Source organism: Centruroides sculpturatus, unplaced genomic scaffold (genome assembly GCF_000671375.1).
Source record: "Centruroides sculpturatus isolate CEXI.00-Female unplaced genomic scaffold, Cexi_2.0 scaffold47, whole genome shotgun sequence".
Taxonomy (NCBI): domain Eukaryota; kingdom Metazoa; phylum Arthropoda; class Arachnida; order Scorpiones; family Buthidae; genus Centruroides; species Centruroides sculpturatus.
This window is the reverse complement of record NW_019384385.1, coordinates 354,792-380,498: the sequence shown is the minus strand read 5'-3', so window position 1 is coordinate 380,498 and position 25,707 is coordinate 354,792. Positions and strand designations below refer to the sequence as shown.

General features: G+C 29.4%; 1 protein-coding gene across 1 annotated transcript; it reads right to left on the bottom strand.

Annotated features, from left to right (window-relative positions):
* Positions 1–1,358: 1,358 nt before the first annotated feature.
* LOC111618039 (carbonyl reductase [NADPH] 1-like) lies at positions 1,359–17,040 on the bottom strand. The gene is made up of 8 exons (XM_023359458.1): positions 16,889–17,040; positions 15,122–15,203; positions 14,031–14,209; positions 11,361–11,473; positions 10,114–10,239; positions 9,861–10,002; positions 7,150–7,213; positions 1,359–1,577 (listed from the first exon to the last, which is right to left on the bottom strand). Exons 1-8 carry the CDS (start codon positions 16,907–16,909, stop codon positions 1,477–1,479), a joined length of 828 nt encoding a protein of 275 aa, XP_023215226.1. The 5' UTR covers positions 16,910–17,040; the 3' UTR covers positions 1,359–1,476.
* Between the last annotated feature and the right edge of the window lie 8,667 nt (positions 17,041–25,707).

Below are 25,707 nucleotides of genomic sequence, written 5' to 3'. Positions count from 1 at the left end.
AATTATAATTATTTATTTTTAGGAAATGTAATTTATGCATGTATTAAAATGACTTCTGTGATTTTATATAATATACTTATCAAATAATAATAAATAAATGTATGTACCTGATTAAATTTATTATTATTTACGTAAACTAAGTAATTCACTTTTAGTTATAGTTAGTTAGTTAGTTTTTTTATGGCGCTCAGTTATAAGGGTTGTATATATNTGGTCTAGTGAAAGCATATCCAAACATAGCCGATAAAGCTATAAGAAAACTTTTACCATTTGTACAACGTATTTGTGCGAATGCGAGTTTGCCAAATACTGTGACACAAAAACTAAAAAAAGAAACAGGCTTGACACATCAGCAGACATTCCCTGTCAGTTAACAACGTGGGAACCAAATTTTGAAAAAATTGCTGAAGATTTATCGCAACAAATATCCCCGTTAAATTTTGTTTATCGTTAATTATAATTATTTATTTTTAGGAAATGTAATTTATGCATGTATTAAAATGACTTCTGTGATTTTATATAATATACTTATCAAATAATAATAAATAAATGTATGTACCTGATTAAATTTATTATTATTTACGTAAAATAAGTAATCCACTTTTAGTTTTAGTTAGTTTTTTTTTATGGCGCTCAGTTATAAGGGCTGTATACATCTAAAGCAGTAATTATAAAATTTATATACAAAAATATGAGGTACTGTACTTGAGAAACAACTGATGGGCTAATGGGATACATCAGCAAAAAAGGTTGAGAACCACTGATGTACAGGAGCAAACCACTACTCATTTGAGGTGGAGAGCGAGCATATATTTTAAATTAAACGATTTAAAAATATGATAAAAAATTGCAGCCCCACATTGTGACTGTCACAATAAATAATTGCTTGTAGTTAGTTAGTTTGTGAAAACTGGTTTCAACTTGTGAAGATATTTTGACCTTTGTCATGTTATGAACCACAATATTGAAGTTTAAATCCTTCTAAGAGGTAATAAGGAGTTAATAATTGTGGGAAATGGAAGAAGCGTTCCATTTGCCCATCAAATATAGACAAAAAAAAAGCATGCCAGTAAGTGCAAGAGATTGATATGTAGAAACTGTACCATTAGGATATGTACAAATTGTGCACCATACGCATCATTCTGGATAACAAAACTATATTAAGACGAACTAACCTTTTGTTATGTTGTAGACAGCAACTTTAGACACTGAAGATATGAGCAAGAAGTTGGATTGGAAAATTACCAATCAGAAATGCATTGTTAAATAGGCAAAATAAAGGGTACTATTTTATTCTCAGTCTCTATAAAATCAAATACTTCAAAATAATTTGCAAATATATTGTGTTAAATTTTATTTTTAATATTAGTTTCCATCAACAAATATAAGTTTTTAACAAAAATATGTATTATTTATGTATATGTTATTGGAATTTTCTTAGAATAATTTTAAAAATTTTGCAAAACAATATTCAAGTTATTTCCATTCAACAATAGTTTTGTCATTCCAAATAAATTGTCCTCTAGGTTTATCCACATTCTTTGGAAGTAAAGCTGCATATACTGGAGCTTCAGCACCTAAATTTATAATAAACTTATGTTAGTTTCAAATAATAATTCATTTATAAAATGAGCAAAATTTATTGTGACATCTTCATAATGCCAGGCTGCAATTTTTAATCATATTTTTAACTTATTTTCATTTAAAATATATCCTCTCGATCTCAAAAATTAGTAGTGTCTTGTTCCTGTGCATCACACTTTTCTTCTTTATATATTAATTTGTTAAATCATATATACTTAAATTTTATTAATAATAATTCAAAAATTAGTACATACAGTATATATTTAGCATATGTTTATTTTATCTATATCTATATATAAAAATGGGAGTGTGTGTGCTTATATTTCACTCTGCAGCCAAAACTACACATCGCACATGAATGATGTTTGTGTGTGGTAATAGTTCCAAGTCTCCCATCTTGCACTATGGTGGTGGCGTCTCAATAGCTATAAGGGTGTGGGAGATATGGGGTTGAAAGTGGTTGACTTCTAAAATGTGTAACAATGGAAGTGTTAACAATGGAAGTTGAGTAACAAAGGAAGTGTTAAGATAAAGCGGCATGCAAGATTTACAGGCACATATGCAGCTTTTTGCGTTTTTGTGGGAAATTGAACATATTTTTAGACTCATGTAAAAATCTCTAATTAGTCTGGAAATGGGGAACTTAATTCTTGCATTCTGTGAAAACGGGTAAGATTGGCTATAATGTAATGTAATCTTAATCTTAAATGTTTTCAAATAGTCAAAGACTGTTATGTGTGAGTAGTGGGGATGGCTTTTGGAGACATGTGACGCACATGCTTGAGTTGATTCTTCATAAATAAAAGTGTACGAATAACAGAAAAAAGTAGAAAGTGAAAAGTGAATAGTGAAGTGTGAAAAGTAAAAATATAAAAAACAATGCCGAAATGTATGAAAGAATTTTTGCGGTCTTGAATCATATCTCAAAGGCAAAAGATGGCTCAGAGAAATGAAACCACGGAAGAAAGTACATCTAACATTGAAGTACAAAGAAGTACATCTAACATTGCTATGAGAAACAGAAATAATCAGACAGAAGAGCAACTTGAAAATTATAGGGAAACACATCGAATTAGAGAAAGATTATGTAGAGGAAGAGAGACAGTCTTTTATATATAAAAAAACTGTATTACATATAAATGTACAAACAAATAAAAACCCAGCAAAGCGGGTACTTGCAGTTAGTCTATATATAAAAGTGGACATGTTTGTGCCTATATTTCACTCTGCAGCCAAAACTGCACATCATAGATGAATGGTGTTTATGTGCCCCAAGTCTCCCATCATACACTATGGTGGTTGCATCTTGATAGCTATAAGGGTGTGAGAGATATGGGGTTTGAAAGTGGTTGACTTCAAAAATGTGTGATGCTTCAATGAGAATGTTCCAGTTTTTTCTAGAGAGTTCCAGAACCTAGAGGTGAAATTTGGTACACAATTAGGGTATATCATGAAAATGCACACTAAGAAGGGATTTTTCGAAATTCCCCCGGGGGAGAGGGAGAGCATTAAGGCTTAACCTGAAGAACAGCTTCTACTGTATTATTTTAGATGCAATTTTTTTGTTTTTAATTATGTTTAGTCTTCATTGAGTACTTAGGAGTATTAAATTGATAACATTTCAGACATTGTTATANTAAAAACAATAAAAAATTATACTTCAGAAGTTAATTTAGTATCAAAAACGTAAAATATTTGAGTAGCCGAAGACATAGCCAAAGATTACAGCGCCACAGCACTGGTGAAAATTTAACTTTGTCGACTGGAATTCCTTCGGATAAACGACGCTCTACTGTATATATAATGGATACAGCAGATATAGATAATATTATTATATTGCATTTGTAGGCATTTTTATGCATGAAATACAGCTAAAAGAGTAAAAAAATAAAAAAAGGCTTTTTTTTTTGAGGTCGGGAACAGAATTATCCATTTTATATTATTTCTTATGGGAAAATTTGTTTTGGTTTGAGAACAAACTGGTTTTCGATCAACTTTATGAACAAACAAATTTAGGAACAAATTAATCTCAGGTTAATTCGTTCCTAAAAGTGCATTGAACAGTAACCTGTATTGTGCACTGAACAATATTTTATTGTGTATTAGTATTAATTAAATACTTTACATTATATTAATTAATTTTCAATATATGCATTGCATAAAATTTTATTATATGATAAAAATTAATAATAATAAAGAAATAGATAATTGAATGGATAAATAAACAAGTGATGATATAACGGTGCATTATGAACATACCAGCAAAAGAAAAAAGCACGGACAGATAAAAGATAGACATTAGTCAGTGCCTGTTATATCATCACTTGTTTATTTATCTATTCATTTATCTATTTCTTTATTATAATTAATTTTTATTTTTATGTGTATAATTAGTGTATGCATATATTAGTACATTTTCAATCTGCATATTCTATTTTTATCTATTTTTGGACTTGCGCAATAGGCAGTTTCATTCATCATAAATTGAAAAATTGTTCAATCCTGATGAAGGTCAATTAATTGACCAAAAACGTCAGATTACGTTAATAAAATAGACTGCATGTTAAAGGTTGGTAAAGTGTAGTCAAGCAATAGAGGTGTATGTTGTAAAAGGAGTTCCTAGAGCTAAAAAAATCTAAAATCTCTGAAAGAAGAAAAACCTTAGGTTTTACAGTAAATATATAACAAAGTACAAAACATTAATTTGTGGTTTTTAACATTTTAAATAAACAGAAAATAGACAATAAAAATTAATTTTCCTAAATAATTCAGATGTTACCAAAACCAAAACTGACACAAAGTGCTACCATATACTTTAAAATTTTTGTTTGTTGCCTGAAAAATGTACACAAATTTGAATTTGGTGTTCAAAAGAATGAGTTGTCTAAAAGTAAAAGACTATCTGTATTTAAATTTAATGAGGACACAGGATTATGTTACATTAAAGATGTTTTACCTAGAAATTGTGATTCACTTCCCTGGACATAACAAGTCCTAGTTCACAAGAACGTCCAAAGTGTACAAAGACATAATCTATATACTTTCTGTATTTATTTTTGTTTAAAGTTTTGAATGATAAATAAAAGCTTTTTATAATTGCTAAATTGAACTTTTATTAAAATGTTTCCTTTACAGTGTTATTTACTTTAAATAATTCATTCTTCTTACTATGTCACAAGATATAGAATACTTGTGACTCTAAATTAATTTCATAATGTATATTTTACTTATCTATATGGATTTTTATCAAGAAAAATTATTTTTAATGGAAAAAAATTTTAAACNCTAATCATAAGCATGATGTTGGGAAAGAAGTCAGTGTTTCTGTTGCATTAGTGCATAACTCAAGGCAAAATCTGTGGACAGTTGTCCTTAAAGTTGACTCTGCATACAAGATATCAACACATTGACATTACCTGGAAATGTATTCATATTGCTTACAGTAGTGCTTGCACACACTGTAAGCAATATGGTGTATGTTTCTCAAAATCTCATGATTTTTTTTATAGTTGTATTTATAGATAAAAGAAATAAGAAAAAAATTTTTCATTGAACTTAAAATTTAATTTTCAGAGTTTTGGTTTTATTCAATTAAGGCAATGCAATACATGGGCAATCTGCTAAGGGTAAATGTCTCCTGGGAGGTCTTTTATGGGAAACTGGCCTCTATTTAGGTATTACTGATGTGAAGAAAACCCAGAAAACTTCACATGGTCAGCCCAGAAAACTTGTACATGGTCAGCCAAGGTACAAACCCAGAACCAACTATCAGTGTCAGTAGTTTTATCCATTTGGTCACTTGTGGGCTTTAATTTTCAGGGCTTTTTTAATGACAGAAAAATAACTGAATTTTTAAATTTGAGATGAAAGTCTTATAATATTCATTAGCTTTTACTATTTATCATTCTAGTTTAGTTTAAAAATTATATTTTAGTCTGAAAAGCATAGCTAATTATTCTATATCATTTGGTATTAATAGAAATTTCTTAGAGTTAGATAGCCTAATAAATAGGATCTAACTATCTAAATTAAAGTTGTGGGCTAAAAGCGTCATTTATTATTATTGATATATAGAAATTTCTTGTTTGTTTAATAATTGTGATTTCCAATTTTTAATGTAGGTTCATCCAGGATATGTTGATACTGATATGACCAGTCATAAAGGTCCATTAACTCCAGATCAAGGTTAGTAAATCCTGTTTGTTTTATTTTTCATTTTTACATTGAAAATTGAACTTTTTAAAGTAAGATACATAGATCTTTCTAAAAGTTTTAAGGCTGATGACAACAAAGAGAATTGGGAATGTAATCAGAAATTTTTGAGTGGGTCACCCATTTTGATGATGGCTTGTGTAGACTTAGCATAGGTAGATAGGCCACCATAAAACATAATGTCCCAAGATAACTAGCAACATGTTATTGTGAAAATGTGTAAACTAGTGATACACATGACAATGCTTAATAAAAAAAATTAAAGGCTGAACAAGAACAAGTATTAAATGATATTCTTCTTTACTCTTGGCTGATCATGTGGTCTAGTATTTGTGTCTGATGTGTTTGTTTCCTGTATCATCTTGTGGTCAACTGTTTGTGATTTTTTTACACTGATTACTTTTAAACTATGTGAGGTGTCAGTGGGGGCTAGCAAAGAGTGAGAGGTGGAAGAGTGTTAGTAAGGGAACATCATTGTCATCCCATGTGGCTACAATATTAGAAAGATATATATATTCTTGCTGGATGTGTAGTGTTTATTAACACACACCCAGTTCTGAGTAGTTAAACAATCAAACTTTACATTATTGAGTAGTTCAACTTAAAATCAGTAAATATATCTATCTATATTTACTGATTTTAAGTCAATATTAGAAAGATATATATCTCTTTCTAATATTGACTTAAAATCAGTAAATATAGATAGATATATTTACTGATTTTAAGTTGAACTACTCAATAATGTAAAGTTTGATTGTTTAACTACTCAGAACTGGGTGTGTGTTAATAAACACTACACATCCAGCAAGAATATATATATCTTTCTAATATTGTAGCCACATGGGATGACAATGATGTTCCCTTACTAACACTCTTCCACCTCTCACTCTTTGCTAGCCCCCACTGACACCTCACATAGTTTAAAAGTAATCAGTGTAAAAAAATCACAAACAGTTGACCACAAGATGATACAGGAAACAAACACATCAGACACAAATACTAGACCACATGATCAGCCAAGAGTAAAGAAGAATATCATTTAATACTTGTTCTTGTTCAGCCTTTAATTTTTTTTATTAAGCATTGTCATGTGTATCACTAGTTTACACATTTTCACAATAACATGTTGCTAGTTATCTTGGGACATTATGTTTTATGGTGGCCTATCTACCTATGCTAAGTCTACACAAGCCATCATCAAAATGGGTGACCCACTCAAAAATTTCTGATTACATTCCCAATTCTCTTTGTTGTCATCAGCCTTAAAACTTTTAGAAAGATCTATGTATCTTACTTTAAAAAGTTCAATTTTCAATGTAAAAATGAAAAATAAAACAAACAGGATTTACTAACCTTGATCTGGAGTTAATGGACCTTTATGACTGGTCATATCAGTATCAACATATCCTGGATGAACCTACATTAAAAATTGGAAATCACAATTATTAAACAAACAAGAAATTTCTATATATCAATAATAATAAATGACGCTTTTAGCCCACAACTTTAATTTAGATAGTTAGATCCTATTTATTAGGCTATCTAACTCTAAGAAATTTCTATTAATACCAAATGATATAGAATAATTAGCTATGCTTTTCAGACTAAAATATAATTTTTAAACTAAACTAGAATGATAAATAGTAAAAGCTAATGAATATTATAAGACTTTCATCTCAAATTTAAAAATTCAGTTATTTTTCTGTCATTAAAAAAGCCCTGAAAATTAAAGCCCACAAGTGACCAAATGGATAAAACTACTGACACTGATAGTTGGTTCTGGGTTTGTACCTTGGCTGACCATGTACAAGTTTTCTGGGCTGACCATGTGAAGTTTTCTGGGTTTTCTTCACATCAGTAATACCTAAATAGAGGCCAGTTTCCCATAAAAGACCTCCCAGGAGACATTTACCCTTAGCAGATTGCCCATGTATTGCATTGCCTTAATTGAATAAAACCAAAACTCTGAAAATTAAATTTTAAGTTCAATGAAAAATTTTTTTCTTATTTCTTTTATCTATAAATACAACTATAAAAAAAATCATGAGATTTTGAGAAACATACACCATATTGCTTACAGTGTGTGCAAGCACTACTGTAAGCAATATGAATACATTTCCAGGTAATGTCAATGTGTTGATATCTTGTATGCAGAGTCAACTTTAAGGACAACTGTCCACAGATTTTGCCTTGAGTTATGCACTAATGCAACAGAAACACTGACTTCTTTCCCAACATCATGCTTATGATTACCAAAATGTGGCTTTATGATTTAAATCTTTACCTGCATTACTATATCCAATTAAAAAACTCCAAATACCTTTAAAATGCAGTCTATTTTAAAAAACTTATCTAATGTTTTCAGTCAAATTAACAGACCTTCTTCAGGATCGAACTAACAGAATTTAAATTTGCCAAACGGAAATTCCAAAACGTATGCCCTACAATCTTCTCAGATTCGATTGTGCAAGTCCATTTGTTCTTTATAACTGTAACACCGCCGCTTTCCATGCTGATGCTATTTTGTTTGATTCTCGAAAATTTATATTTTTCTTTTTTTACCCTGTACTTATAGATGTGCCAGGCCTCTGCATACTTTAGATGTCTTCTATTTTCAACTTTTTGTATAATATCGGCCTTGTTCCATTTGATTGCAATCTCTATTGGATCTGCGATCGCGTAATTAGCCAAAGCCATGACTGGCCGTTTAAATCTTATATTCTTTTCGTGTTCCTTCAATCTTTCATTTAATGATCTCTTTGTGGCTCCTATATAATATAGCTCCTTTTTCAGCCTCTTATCATGCAACAGTATTTTGTACACATCTGGAACTAGCCTCCTGTCTACGGGTGTTTTGTCATTTCTTAGCATTTGGAATATTGTTGTGTTTCTCTTATATGCCATTTTCTTGTTGCTCTCTATTCCTATTTTTCTATATATGTTACTTAATAGTGCCCTGTATTCCATTATACAAAACACCCATAGACAGGAGGCTAGTTCCAGGTGTGTACAGAATACCATTGCATGATAAAAGGCTGAAAAAGGAGCTATATTATATAGGAGCCACAAAGAGATCATTAAATGAAAGATTGAAGGAACACGAAAAGAATATAAGATTTAAACGGCCAGTCATGGCTTTGGCTAATTATGCGATCGCAGATCCAACAGAGATTGCAATCGAATGGAGCAAGGCTGATATTATACAAAAAGTTGAAAATAGAAGACATCTAAAGTATGCAGAGGCCTGGCATATCTATAAGTACAGGGAAAAAAAGAAAAATATAAATTTTTGGGAATCAAACAAAACAGCATCAGCATGGAAAACGGCGGTGTTACAGTTATAAAGAACAAATGAACTTACACAATCGAATCTGAGAAGATTGTAGGGCATACGTTTTGGAATTTCCGTTTGGCAAATTTAAATTCTGTTAGTTCGATCCTGAAGAAGGTCTGTTAATTTGACCAAAAACGTTAGATAAGTTTTTTAAATAGACTGCATTTTAAAGGTATTTGGAGTTTATTAATTGTGACTTTATGATTGACCCAGTTGTATTAATGTACAGTCAACTCCCCATAACACTGTTGATTATTCCATTTTATATGAATTCCATGTTGTACACTTAGATTTTACAAATACATGTGCCAGTGTGAACAGCTCACGTATTTGTAAAATCTAAGTGACTCGTACAACATAGAATTCATATAAAATGGAATAATCAACAGTGTTATAGGGGAGTCGACTGTATTATGTAATTGTACTTAGGCATTCAGGCACCTTCCCAAAATCGTAAACATGACAAAACTCATGTTTAACAGCCATCACATTCTGAACTTTGCATGCCAAAGGATGTTTGCATACCAGCATGTTGTTCCGTGGCCAACATCATAACATTTTCCTAATGAAACTCCCATCTTATCATGCCACTGTGGCAGATTTTGAACATCCTATACCTAATGTATTTATTATGACACATCTTTCAAATTATTCCCTCCAAACAGACTATCCTGTATATAATTTTAAGCTCATTAATATACCAGAATAAATCATCAAAATATTTACATACAGGATTAATAACTAGATCAGGACGAGGATCTTTATCAAATTGTCTTTGATATATGAACGATAAAGCAGATAATCCAACTTTAGAGACACAATATGCAGAATTTCCCCAACCATTTTCTTGATGAACACCATTCTTTGCATCCCTAAATAAAAATAAGCAAATACAAATTTTATATCAGTTAAGAAATATTTTATAGTAATAAAAATTATACAGTATTTCTATTTTAAATTTCAAATTTTTAGAAATGACATACTCAACAAATTTTTTCATCAGTGAACAAAGTTCTTCTATGGTTAAATCAGGAGATGAGAATTTTTTCTGGAGGTTTTCATTGCCAACTTTTGATAATAATCCACACACACTGGATACATTCACAACTCTGTACATTAAATTTCATTAAAAAAATTTGCTGTGAGTACTCTCAGTTATAATTCTTACATTTTCACATATTTTATTTTGTTATTAAATAATACTAATTTTCAAAAAGCTGTTTATTTATGAATATAATATATTCATCAATAAACAAATAATCAAATAATAATCAAAAAATGTATTTATGAATATATTATATTCATAAATACATTTTTTGATTATAACAGAATAAAATACAAAATAGAAGAATTTACTAAAGATTTCTCCCACACTGGGTCGTATAAAACTAAAATATGTATACTCTGTAATCAATATCCAGCGTGAAAACGCCAAACAAAGATTGGCAAATGCTTTCAATGCCCCTCCTGGGCTCTTCTTCAGGCCAAATTTACTGTACTGGATTCTTAAATCAAATGTTTTTAAATAAGAATGTGCTCCGTTTCCAGAAATTCAAATAAGGAAGGAAATCACGTGCCATTTCAAAATGTAATTTTTTATAATTTATACTAATGGAGATATGATGTGTGCATCTTATAATAATCTCATGTATCATATAATCATGTGCCATTTCTAAATATAATTTTTATAATTTTTACTAGTGGAGATACAATGTGCTCATCTTATAATAATCCCATGTATCGTATAATAAATTACAATTTATCATCCAATAAATACTGCCACGCTGCTGAGAGATTCATTTCTTATTTAAAATTGATGCAGGTTAATCTGCAATCTGCTTTGTAAATCTCCATTGCTTCCAAAGTTCTTAGATGTTCCTGATGACAAGTGGTGTGGATAACATGTGCTCATTAAAAATCGGGGTTATGTCCGGGTTTGTCACATATGTAGACAATGCTGTCTTATATTTGTTGTGGGTGATATATGCTCTATGTTCTTTTATCCTAGTGGCTAATGGATGTTTAGAGGATCCTCAGATAGTCAGAGAAACATGTAAATTATATACTACATTTATTGCACTAACTTATTTACAATATATTCATATATTGTATTATTGCACTAACTTATTTACAATATATTCATATAAATTCTATCATAATTTAAAATTTATTATGATATTAACTTATAAGAAAAATTTTTAATATACAATAAAGTATTCAAATTACAAACCTGGCATGAGGTTTCAAAAGTGGAAATAATTCTTTGCATACATTTAAGGTATCAAAAAAATTGACTGCAACTGTATTCTCTGCTTGTTCACCAAATGGAGCTTTAGAATCTACCTAATAATAGAAATTTATTAAATTTTTTTATTCTTAAATTTCAAGTTTGATATAAATATAATAAAAATGTAAATACAAATAAAGTTGAAACTGAATTATCAAGATCATTCAGATGGATAAATGGTTAAGTATTTTATGTAGATTTTTTTATGAAGCCGACATTAGATATCAAGAAATGAAGTAGTAATTGCAAATATTACATATCAATAAAAATGCAGTGAAAATAGTAAAACCAAATAATAAAAGCAGTATATGAAAAATATTCCAAATACAATTACGAAAAAATAATAATAATGAATCAAATTAAAATTAAAACTAAAATATGCTTTATTAGTTCTGTGATTATCAATTTCAAAAAGCTGATAATGTAACAGAATCAAAATCAGGTATAAAATTACAAAATATGTAAATAGCACTTCACTTTAATGAAATTTTAGTGTAGTATATATTATAAAATATTTATATCTGATAGTGTTCAAGTTATAAATTAATCTTTATTTATATATAAATAGAAAATTTACTTTTTATTGAGATATATTTTGACTGGAAAAATTATTGTAAGATATAATGACTAAAATTGGAATGCTAAAAGCAATATAGAAGAAAAGCCATTTGCAGTTCATTAAAATAAAATATATACCATTTATCAAAAAATAGTAAAGGATTTTAGTAGGAAAAAATTGAGGGAAGAGAACAAAGAATCTTAACTTGATGGCATTGACTAGTTTTTTATGATTTCATTACATTTGATTATATTTATGTAAGAAAATAAATTTTTATATTAAATTAATAATTTTGTCACGGTTTTAACTGTTAAAAGTGAAATATTATAAGGTAAAGTCATACAAACAAAAACCATTTGATTAATTTAGGTTATTAAAATTATTCTGTAATGTTTTCCATTTCACTTTAAACTAGCTTCAGCATGCATTTAAACTGAATATAAACTTAAAAATTACATTCTATTTCCTTACACTACATTCAATTTACATTCATACTAAATGTGACCCAAACTAAAACCAAAAATTTGTTTCAGAATAAATAACTTTGGTACTTTATTCAAGCAATTTTTGTTTATTGAATATTATGGTTCTAGCTTCATATATTTTCAATAAAGCCACATAAAAAATTAATGAAATTTCAGAAAAAATCATTACAAGCAATGACATTGTCACAATGCCAGGCTGCAATTTTTAATCATATTTTTAATAATTTTTTAATTTAAAATATGTGCTTTCCACCTCAAATTAGTAGTGTTTTACCCCTGTACATCATACTTTTCCGTTAGCAATAGAGTTGTGCAGGTCATGTATCTAATTCCTTTCAGGTGAAAATTTTTAAATTGAAATAACTTGACTTCTGGCTTGCACCAGAAGTTCATATATAGTTAATTGGAGCCTCCTCTGCTCCTAATCTTCCCATAACTAGTTTTGGCTTTCATCTATCTAACTCCATTCTCGAGATTAAGACAGTCAGATTATAGTGGGTATTTATAGGTCTATAATTTTTTTCAAATTGCAGCCCAATCAGGAATGAATAAAAGAATGTCAACTCCAGCAGTTATTTTCAGAATAATTTTTACACAGGATGAGGTAAGGTTAGTAGCAAGAATAACAAGGAGCACAACTACAGGAAGAATGGAATTGGACAAATTTTTGCTTCTAATTACTTTAAATGAAATTAAACAGTAAAACAGAAGCAAGATTACCTATCCATATTTAATATGGATGGGTAATCTTGCTTCTGTTTTACTGTTAATCTTACTATAAAACATAAATGTAATTCTTCTGCTATACTTTAATAAACTGGAAATATATTTTGCCTTTAATGTATTCTATATATATAAAAGATTATCTATGTGGTGTTGCAGGTAGTATATCTTTGTTAAAATTTCCAATAATAATAATGTTGATGATATATGTAATCCAGATGTCCATATGCAATGTTCTGTGATAAATAGATTTATACAATTTACATTTATTTGCTAGTATGTGTGTATAATATATATAACATGTATAAAAGTTAAATACAATGTTAAAAAATAATTGAATATATCCTGTATATATATACAGGATATATTCAATTATTTTTTAATAGCTGGATGATTATACACAATTGCTAATATTGTTTCAAATTTCAATCTTTAAAACCAAAACTGGAAGGAAGCTGACAATTATGGCATTTTTTGTTAAAAGATTTTAATATGATGCATGATTAATTACTATTAAAACTCAAGTGAGATTGAAATACATTTCATTGCTGTTTAGAAATAATTAAATTTTATATTACATATTATTGTGAAATTTTAAAAATAAGTCACAACAATCAGCAAAAGTTATTAGAGTTTACACCACAAAATTGTTTTAAATTCAATCATTTCAACAAATTAACAAGTTAGAATATTTATTATCATTATTGAATTTTATTCTCAAATAGATTATTAATGCAAAAACAACTCCAGGCTCTACAAAATATAACAAAAAACATAACCTGTTTTACTAGAATTCAATTTTTTTTTTGTTATAAATATATCTTAATAAATAAATATAATACTTACTTTATAAGCTATAGCAGCATTATTTACAAGAACATCTAAGCCACCATAATTTTCTTTTAAATAATCTCGAAACTGACAAATACTGTCTAAACTGCTTATATTTAAAAGATGAAATTTTGGTTTCAATCCTAATTTTTCAAGTTCAGCTACAGCATTTCTACCTCTTTGTTCATCACGAGCTAGTTCAAAAATAAGGAATTTAATTAAAATTGATATTTATTTCCAATTCTGTTTTTTCATATATTATTATTATAGACAAATTGCTTCCAAAACTAATAATGACAATATTGATTACAGTCTTAAAATATATATTAAATCTTTACAAGACAACTAGGTTTTTAAATCTTTATATTTTAATTGTATATAATATATATAATAATTTTTCCATTATAGTAATTTCAATCTGAATATACATACTGTATATCTTATTTTATAAATACTTCTTGTAAATTCCAATCTAAAGTATAAGTTATTGAATTTGTAAACTGAAAATAACATATAACATAAAAAAATTCACACCTTCCTCACACTTTCCAACAGAAACTGTTTAATAAACAAATGATTACCAGCACATTCAGGGACTTGATTTATTACAGTTACTGCTGGAAAGTGGAAGGAAGGTGTGATTTTCTATGCTAAAGTATAATAGTCTTACATCTAATAAAGTTAAAGAATGTTATTAAAAAAGGAGAATACAGAATTTGATAAATTACCACTATTTCATGAAAAAAAAAACTAGCTATAAAATGAGTAAAGTAAAAAATTTAAATAATTTAAACAAACAACAAAACATTTTATAAATTATGAATATTTAAGTTTCTAAACAAACAACTTGAGACCTAAATGCAAATTCCAGCATATAATGAACAAATAAATTTTAATGTTCAAGGGTTTTTGCATTTAGGTGTCAAGTTGTTTGTTTAGTATAAAGTTCCAGTTTGTATACCAGTTTTTTATGTATATTTAAGTTTCTTTAAGAATATATTAAAATAATAATGAGAAATATTAAAATAATATATTAAATATTAAAATAATAATGATACAAATTTTTATTAAGGTTTTGAATTAAGTATTATTTGATTATTCAATACCTGTTAGATATACGTGTCCATCAAACTTCTGACAAAGTGCTTTTACAATTGCAAAACCAATACCTTTATTTCCACCAGTTACCTAAATACATAAGAATATAGGTTACTATATTAAAATAAATTTACATTTATACTGTGTTAGATAAGATAATATTTCATTTCTGCCAGATATATTAACATCTTGTCAGAGTTGTAGGCCATCTCTGAAACACAATCTACAAAAATCTCTCTCTCTTGAATCCAGAGAGAGAATTCAAGAGAGACAGAGTTCCCAAATTTATTTTTTGCAGTGCTAAATGACTCAAGGAAATTGAAAAAAATTGGAACACTATCCTAAAAATATATTTAAAATCAGTATCTCTTATTTACAAGAGTTATCTAATATATACAAGATGATGATATTGCTAAAATATAACATGTACTGTAAAACTTTATCAATTTCTTCCTTATAACATGTACTATACAAGTACAGTACATAAGGCACATGTTTAAGACTAGATGATATAAACTTAAAAAATTAGAGTGTTTACTAAATATATATAATACAAAGATCAGATAGGATCCTATCAAGAAGTTGAAAGTAATCTACAAAAATCAAATGTATATTATTGACATCATTACAATGCCAGGTTGCAATTTTTAATCATCTTTTAATTTAAAAAATCATATGACTTCTGGTCCAGACTGGAAGTTCATATATAGTTAATCAGGTCTCTAGCCCCTAAGCTTTCTATATCTGGTCTCAATTTTTATCTATCTAACTCCATTCTCATGATTAAAAGATAGATGAATGGAGGGATGACAGTGGAAATGTATAGGTCTGCAATCTGAAAACTGAAGCCCAATAAACTTTTTATTAGTTTTTGATTGTATCTGATCTAATCAGAAGACATTTAAGGAAAACTAATAAAGTTGGCAAGACACTTAATAAATAGTAAGGTGGGAAAAACACTGACATTCCTCTAACCTTATATATATATCAGCTAATCTTCAAGGTCACTTAAACCAGAAGCTCCTTTAACATAAAGACAATATCAAAAGGGTAGAATCTACTACACTTTTATTTTCACTAGATTAATTTCTAGGTACTGAGGAAGATTGACAGGTGGACAAAACCATCATAACAATCTCTCACTCCCTCACCAGCAGTGAAGAAAAGTGTGAAATTTACGACCACATTTATCAACACTTGTTTAAATTAAACAACAAGGACAAGGAATCCCTCTTTTCTGCCTGGTAATATCTACTTAGTTTTCCTATCATGCACTGCATCTCCCCTTGTTTATTCTATGCCATTTCCTATCCTGAATATGGTCCTTTAACTGGTTCAAAAAGAAATTAATGTTTCACCAATCTTATTCACTATTAAAAGTGATTTACTTACTTCATTACATTAACTAGTGGACAGTTTGAATTTTACGAGAAACTTTTAAACAGAATAACTCATCAAAGACTACTCTTGATTAATAATTCCTTCTAATTTTTTACTCAATAGAAATGGTTCAAAATCTGTCAACAGCCAACAATATCTGGAATTTTTCCTTAGTAAAACTTTTGGAAATTAATGGTTATTTTGTGATCATCTGTTAAGTACTGACTTTAGCTGCATAAATACATGTATAAATAATACATAGAGTACTTAGTTTTAGCTATATAAATTTAATGTTGTCAAGCCTTGAATATATAAAAACCTTGTAAATGTCTTGATTTTAGATATGTTTGGACGTATTTACACATAAAGAAATAATGGCAATTTATAAAACTTACCACAGCTATCTTAACTGACATTATAATGGTATTCAGTACTATCAATCAAGAGAAACGATCCTTTAACTTTAAACAACAACGATACTCGTTATCAATGAAGATAAACAACAACTCATAGGTGTAGATGTGGAGAGCCACGTGACTCTAAGGTTTAACTCGCTCGCGCAAAGCATTCCGGGATTGATAAATTCAAAACAACACATGGCTATAGACGTTTCTACTGAGAGCGTGTCTAATTAATTTTATACGTGAGAATTGAGAATTTTCATCTTTAAACAGTCTGTGTTACTAATACAGTATAAAATATAATACCACAATTCAAGTGTTATTAATTTGATTTTATACTATAAGTTTAAATGTAGCTTATTACAGTAGGTTCTATCAAATATTTTTTCCGCTGTAATGAAACGCTTTATAGTCTAGTTTTTATTTACTGTTTTTACATCGCAAAATAAAATAACATATAATTTTGGTAATATTGATTTATTCAGTAATTTTAATATTAAATCTTAAATAGACAAAATATATTGAAATGACGACAATAAGGAGGCAGAAAATATTCTTTTTAAAATTAATATTATAGCGAAAACACTGAATATTATATTGGAAAACGAATATTGCTTGTTTTTTTTCTGAGATTATATTTCCGTAAGCCAAACTGAGACATGATAATGTCAAATAAAGAAGAAAAGTGCTTTTAAGTGTTAATAATCATTCATCAAAGAAGCTAATCATGTCTTTTATCTTGCACCTATAAATTTACACTGTCGTCCGTCTATCCGGCTGTCTTGATAATATTAGAATCCTATTAATAATGTGTATGTAATAACTTGTAATAATTGTACTATTAATGTATATGGTAATGTTGGCAAATTGTCACCATAGACTGTTTGTGTGTCACCCAATTGATAAGGGCCAGTAAGGCCAAAATACATTCTGAGATAAGTTAATTAAATAGGCTGGGTGTTAATAAGCCTGATCATTAGTCATAAGTAACTAAGTAGATGTTTTGTAATTAAATAATACAGGCAAGAAACTTTTTAATATAGTTTACATGTTATTTCAATTCAAAAATTTTATCTTGTAAGAAGTTAGATAGATGATAGCATGACTCTGGTGCTAACAGGAAAAGTATAATGCACAGGGGCAAGACACTACTAATCTGAGGTGGAGAGAATATACCGTATTTTGAATTAAATAAATTTTAAAACTATGATTAAAAACTGCAACCCGGCATTGTGACGATATCACAATATTTTTATTAATTTTATTTAATGAATTTTTGACTAAATATAACTTTCATAATTAATTTTAAGTTTTGTTGCAGCGATTTTCTTAATTATAATTAATATTACAGTCTCAGTTATATTTGAGTTTATTTATTAAAAATCTTTCTATAAAGCAGGAATCTCCTCCTGCTTTACAGAAAGATAATTTTAACTAGGGAAACTTGTTTGTTTTTCAAATAGATTTTCACTTCATAGAAAGATTTTTAATAAATAAATTCAAATATAATTGAAATTAGGATTAAATTCATGGAAAGTTATTAACCGCTAATGTACACTTACGTGTCATTTATTGTATAATTTAATTGTAATTTTTTAATTGTAAAATTGCCATATTCACCGTCTTTAGTATTGTATAAATGATGTATTTATATTAAAAAGCTAATTGAAAAGCAGGCAAATTTATAAAATAAAAATTAATGAAATTACTAAAAAAAATTTAAATAAATTTAAACTTGATTATCTTTTGTGTGAAACAACACAAAAACAATTTCTATTAGTTATGTCGCAAAAGAAAAGAGTTGCAGTTAATAAAAAAAATTGTAATTAAGGGTTTAAAAAATGAAATCTTCCTTGGATGCACCCAGTGCCGGCGCTAATGTATGAGGAGTCTTTGTGCAAGCCGCTTTTCGGCGCCCCTATTTTTTTTTAGGCCCAAACAAATTGAATATACATATGCGCATTCTTTCACTGTACGTAAATAATGAAACACAAAATGATTAGATTACATATATATTTTATTAATTAAATTGAAATATTTTCATTAAACATTTCTGGCCTTTAAACTAGAGAACTATTTAAGGCAGTCAGATCAAACTTATCTTATAATTCGCTTTCTATAGAGAATCTTTCGTGCGACATTAAGGACCTTAAATAATTTTTTATCTTCTTTAATTTTGAGAACATTCTTTCGTCAGTGACAACTGTTACCGATAAATATATTCTTAAAGCAATGGCAGTATTAGGGAAACAGTCAACCAAATGATTATTATAGATAAAATTTAAAATATTCTTGACGGTCATCTTTTTATTTCTTTAAATAGGGATGCATCATCTACATCGCTGCTCTTATTCAAATGATCTGCTAATTTTACAGTAATTCTAAATTATTTCAGTCTGATAAAATTTCACTTTTATCCCAATCTGATAATGTATTTAATCTCGATAAAACTTTTTAAATATATTATTGTGTCCTTCCATAACTTCAAACTTTTCACACTACGACATTAATACAGAATCTATTATTACCAAAAAGTAAGTTTTAAAATTTAATTTTGGATCTTCGATGCATTCGTCTTCTGATTCGTAATCAACGTCTTCTCTTTATTCTTCGTCTTGTATTGGCAGAAAATGTTGACTCGATCTCTAAGTCTTCTGCAATCTGAGCCGCACAACTTATAATGGATTCAAACGATTTATCTGTTTTAAATTCATTCAAATCGTCTTTAATTTCTTTTAAACTTTTGAGAGCTTCACTCATTTTACAACCAGGACTCTGTAACATCTTGCTAATGACATTAATTTTATTCAAAATATCACGCCACACCAGGAAACAAATAAATTTAAATGACTAATTTTGATGATAATGCATTTGCCTGAAATCTTGTGTCCATGTCTTTTATAGTATTATTTTTAATTTCTTGTAAAGCAAAATATATTTCTATGGCCTGTAGTTTTAATGGTCGTATTGCTTCAGCATGACTTTCTCATCTCGTATTAGACATGATTTTAATGTTAGGCTTTTTACATACTTAAGTAAAATAGTCCATCGTTTTGTGGATTCAGAAAAGAAATTGTAAAATTCTTGAATTATACTAAAGAAACTAAGTTTCAAATGAAATTTTTACAGCATCATTTACAACTAAATTGGGATTATATGCTGAACAAGGAACATAAAATGCTCTAGGATTAATCTCTAGGATAATTAGTATTTTTTGATGTAGCCCATTGTATTTGCCTTTCAAATTAGCGGCATTGTCATACCCCTGTCCCCGAAGATTTTAAATATTTAAATTTAGTCTTTTAAAATGACTTAACATAAATTCACACAATCCCGTTGTGTCATCTACAGCAGCAGTCCCCAACCTTTTTATCTCCGCGGACCGGTCAACGTTTGATAATTTTACCGCGGCCCTCTGAGGGGGAACGTTGATTTTTTATATTTTAGATTGATTTAATTTAATAATTTTAATTTAATTGTATTTAAACATGTCTTCAAAATACAGTTACACCAAAAAATAAATATAATGTGATTTAACATTTTAACTCACTAGAACGCTAAATCAATGAGAACCCTGAGCACGTTTCTTTGTAACGCGACAGTTCCATCTGGGGGGTAGTAGGAGACAATAACATCCGAAGTGTGTTTCTTATGTCCAGTTTATTTCGTTGTTCCGAGAGAAATACACCATAGTAAATAAAATGGAAACAATTTAATGTTTCTTGGGCGGCCCGGTCCCATTTGATCCACGGACCGGTACCGGTCCGCGGCCCGGGGGTTGGGGACCACTGATCTACAGAACAAAATCCTAGAAAATGTTCTCTAATTTCATTTGTATTTGATTTTTTATTATAACGTATGAAACGAATTATAATTTGTTCTACTCGACTTACATCAGGGGTTGTATCCAAAATAATCGAAAAACACTTAGAATCTTTAACGATTTCTAATAGTCTATATTTTGACTAATAGCGTCAGAAAAAAGTTGAACAAATTTTGAATTTGATATCCTAAATCATGCGCTACATAGTGCCAAAATCGCCATATTTTTATTACATTGGCGATAAAAATATGATACTGGCGATTGCAAGTGGCGATAAAAATCCTAGTTCACTTGTTACGAAATTCAGTGTAAAATTGAATTACATATCATACTTCGAGAAAAACAGCAAAAATGTCGAGCTTCCGTGCAATGGAAGACCCATGCACCACATATCTAGGGTGCATATACTTTTTGAATCAAACTGATCCAAAATTACTGTGATCGTTCAAATTGTGTATACAAACGAACTATAGCGATCTGATCAATCTCTATTCGCGTATACAAACGCCCTCTAGGATCGACTGGATCGCGATCAAACTAATCCGAACAGAGGGTAGGATCGTCTAGATCGGATAAAAAATATTAAAGATTGCGACCACTACGGTTAAAGTCAAGTTTATAGTTGACAGAAAGAAATATGTTTAACTTTCGACAATGAAAAGTTCTGTAAAACTTATAAATGTTAAGTAAAAACATCATTATTAAAATATCTAATAAACTGAAATAATAAAATAAGCATTTAGAGTCAATTTTGCGAGATTGTACGGCAAAAATGCATGGCGTGAACTCTCCCATTTTACCGTTTTGTGAGCAAATTTATTCACAGTGTAAATACGATTCGATCCCACTTGTATACTTTCTGCCTACTAAAACACGTGACAGAATCTATCACGTAACAATAACTCATCCGATTTTACAGACCGATCCATTTGAAACGAAAAGTATATGCATCCCTAGCGATTTCATGACGTCACGTAGCAAGTTCGGGCAGAAAAGTAGAAGTGATGTTGAAAACCTAAAACAGTTTTTTGCAATGCCGCCCAGCGTTTCCAGATTAGGAATTTTTTTATCGACTGAGTGGAAATTTGGGGAATTTTTTGAGATAACTTTTTTCACTTTGATCTTTTTTCAGTAAACTAAAACAAAAATTTGACATGACAGAATCTATGAAATACTGTTTAAACATTGTGATCAAATGTGTTCTTCGGAATTATTCATTAAAAATTATTCATAAATGATTCCTATTGCTAACAAGAGAAGTTCGCGTCTTCGAATGGAACGAAACTTGGCGAGCACGTAGTCTTAGACACAAGTGGTTCCTCGTCCGAATAATAACACCCACTTCTCACGCGTTTCCAAAAATTGAGTCTCTGAAAATTTAGTGTTTAGCTTACAAGTCGTTGGAAGTTTTACGTCCCAGAGCGGAAATAGCTGAGTGAATAAGACGCTAGATACAGCACAGTGCTGCAGCTAGATAATGTAGGTCTGAACCTTCGCATTTTTACTTTCAGTTTAATTTAGTTCTTTATATGCGTAACTTTACTGCATCATTCGCATTATTATTACTATATTTTCATCATGTTAAAATGTCAGAATTTTTAATCTTTTGTTTTATGTAATTTCCTGTTTAGCGAAAACAAGCCACTGTGCTATTTAACCTTTTTATTGTTTTTATCACTAATATATTCTATAATATGTTTATTCAACTGTTAATTTGATTATCTATTAATAATTATAGACTACTGTGCATAATTGAATAAATAGTATAAAGTCTAAATTTAAGGTTAATAAAATACTTCTTAACATTTCTTGATTTTATTTATAAACAGTTATAATATAAATATTCTAAATTAAATACAGTATAATTTAATAATTTAAAAGAGTAATGATATCAGTTAATGACAGCTGCAATGATAAATAAGTGTTAATCATTTATTCGATACTAGCAGATGAACCCAGCGAAAAATAGCAGCACCAAAGATTATGATAAGAAGTACGAAATAATCTATTCGATTATTTCATACTTCTAACCCTTCTATTATATTATATTATATTATAGTATTTGATTTATATTACTACAACGGTTATGTTATGTAAGGCTTTATCATACCAAGTGACAAATCTAACACATTTTAAGAATTCTTTAAATTGTGTACAGTAGAGGAATAAAGAGGAATAATTAGAAAAATAAAACGCCGCGATTTGCTACCGTATTTTCGTATCACTTGTCTTTTTTGCCCATGTTTAGTAACGTCTGAAGCTTATTCGCTTGTGAAGAAATAGTGTGTAAAATATGTGAAAATAAATGTGAAGAAATAAAAGTTTTATTTAACGACATAAAAGAGTTAAATAGCACAGTGGCTTGTTTTCGCTAAACAGGAAATTACATAAGACAAAAGATTAAAAATTTTGATATTTTAACATGATGAAAATATAGTAATAATAATGCGAATGATGCAGTAAAATAATAAAATTACGCATAAATAGAACTAAATAAACTGAAAGTAAAAATGCAAAGGTTCAGACCTACATTATCTAGCTGCAGTACTGTGATGTACCTAGCGTCTTATTCACTCAGCTATTTCCGCTCTGGGACGTAAAACTTCCAACGACTTGTAAGCTAAACACTAAATTTTCAGAGACCCAATTTTTGGAAACGCGTGAGAAGTGGGTGTTATTATTCGGACGAGGAACCGCTTGTGTCTAAGACTACGTGCTCGCCAAGTTTCGTTCCATTCGAAGACGCGAACTTCTCTTGTTAGCATTTATGAATAATTTTTAATGAATAATTCCGAAGAACACATTTGATCACAATGTTTAAACAGTATTTCATAGATTCTGTCATGTCAAATTTTTGTTTTAGTTTACTGAAAAAAAGATCAAAGTGAAAAAAGTTATCTCAAAAAATTCCCCAAATTTTCACTCAGTCGATAAAAAAATTCCTAATCTGGAAACGCTGGGCGGCATTGCAAAAAACTGTTTTAGGTTTTCAACATCACTTCTACTTTTCTGCCCGAACTTGCTACGTGACGTCATGAAATCGCTAGGGATGCGTATACTTTTCGTTTCAAATGGATCGGTCTGTAAAATCGGATGAGTTATTGTTACGTGATGGCTTCTGTCACGTGTTTTAATTAATAGGCAGAAAGTATACAAGTGGGATCGAATCGTATTTACACTGTGAATAAGGTTTCTCACAAGACGGCCGGATAGCCGAGCGGTCAAGGTAGCAACCCAGCGCCGTAAGGGATCCGGGATCGAATCCGAACTGTTCAAATAATCCCCAGGAATTTTTCGGGGAATGGTCCCTCACCATCCGGCTATCCCATTGTGGGTCTAGCCGAACCAATAATGTGCTTGCAAAAATAGGTCCTCAGGACACTTTTTTTTTTCACTTTGTATAAATCTTTATTTCCGAAGACGGCCTCGGCTCCGCAGAGCACCACCGAGGTTAGGAGCAGAATGTTTGCAAGCATATTACATGTAAACACAGGTTACATAACATGAATATGTTAGATTACAGCTATATGTTTTAGAGTTCAGTTAATGTACTTGGAAAACTATTGACCGCAGAGTAGCCAAATACTTACATAAAATAATTTGCATAGGTGTTGATTACATAAATACATGGTAACATACATCGGGTATTATTAACAAATGAACATAGAATATTATAACACAAAATTATTATATCAATGATAAACACATTCGAGAAAACATCAGTCCATTGAGACAAATTGACCTAATTAACGGTAGTTCTGTTGAGGTCCTCAGGACAGAAAGAGTATTTTTTTTTTATGTGCAACTCTCTCCAACCTGTGTGCAATAAGAGGACCTATTTTTGCAAATCCATTATGGGTTCGGCCACAATGGGACAGCCTGATGGTGAGGAACGTGGCCCGACATATCCAAACGGTCCATCACCGAAAAATTCCTGGGGATTATTTGACCCTCCCGGATTTTGACCGCTCGGTTATTCGGCCACCGGGCGGAAAGAGTTTAAAATAAAAAAGAAAAAAAATGTGTGGTGCATGGGTCTTGTACGGAAGCTCGACATTTTTGCCATTTTTTCCCGAAGCGTAATTTGTAATTCAATTTTACACTGAATTTCGTAACAAGTGAACTAGGATTTTTATCACCACTTTCAATCGCCAGTATCATATTTTTATCACCACTTTAATAAAAAATATCACTAAGTGGCAATTTTGGCACTATGTAGCGCTCCAATTGGTATTGTGGGAGGAAATTGAAGTTAATTCGACCAAAAGTAGTCGTTGGTCTCCTCCCGGTTCAGAGAATGATCCGAAAAGTTTCATTACACTTGCGTGTCGAAATGTATATAAACAAACTAACAAACTTTCTTCTTTATATATTAGGTAAATTTGATTGAATTACTATTTATATACTGTGATATGTTTCACTTAAAAATAATACAAATTAAATTATTATATTTTCAAGAGATGTAATAATTCATTGCATAGTATTTTACTTTATTACCAATCTTCAATTCATACTTTTATAACCAACACTTTATAATAAAAATGTAAAAGTAAGAAATAAATAGCAAAAAGTGTAAAGTTCAGTTAAAGATTATTTTAAATGATTTCATTTCTATAATTATTGATGAAGCTTGATTTTATTTATGATAGTAAAATGAAATTTTCTATGATTCATATAGATTATCATTTTCGAATTAAACTTATTTTTAAACCAAGAAATCGATAAGCTAATGCTGATTAACTTCGTCGCAAATGAAATCATCTTTGTTCTAAATAAATTAGAAATATTAATTTATTATAATCTATCAAGTATTTAAAAACACTTTTATATAACAAAACTTTTCTAAAATACAGTGATGCCTCGTACTTCGAATTTAATTCGTTTCAACAGGCCTTTCGAACTCTGAATTGTTCGAAGTCCGAATCAATTTTCTTCATCTAATATATAATCGAGACGGGTTGATGATAATAATAATAATAATAATAATAAT

Excerpts from the sequence above, each read along its gene's own strand:
- LOC111618039 (XM_023359458.1), bottom strand. The coding sequence starts at position 16,909 with ATGTCAGTTAAGATAGCTGTG. Across the intron at positions 11,474-14,030 it reads ATGCTGCTATAGCTTATAAA|GTAGATTCTAAAGCTCCATT; the intron begins GTAAGTATTATA and ends TTCTATTATTAG. Across the intron at positions 10,003-10,113 it reads CTGATGAAAAAATTTGTTGA|GGATGCAAAGAATGGTGTTC; the intron begins GTATGTCATTTC and ends ATTTTTATTTAG.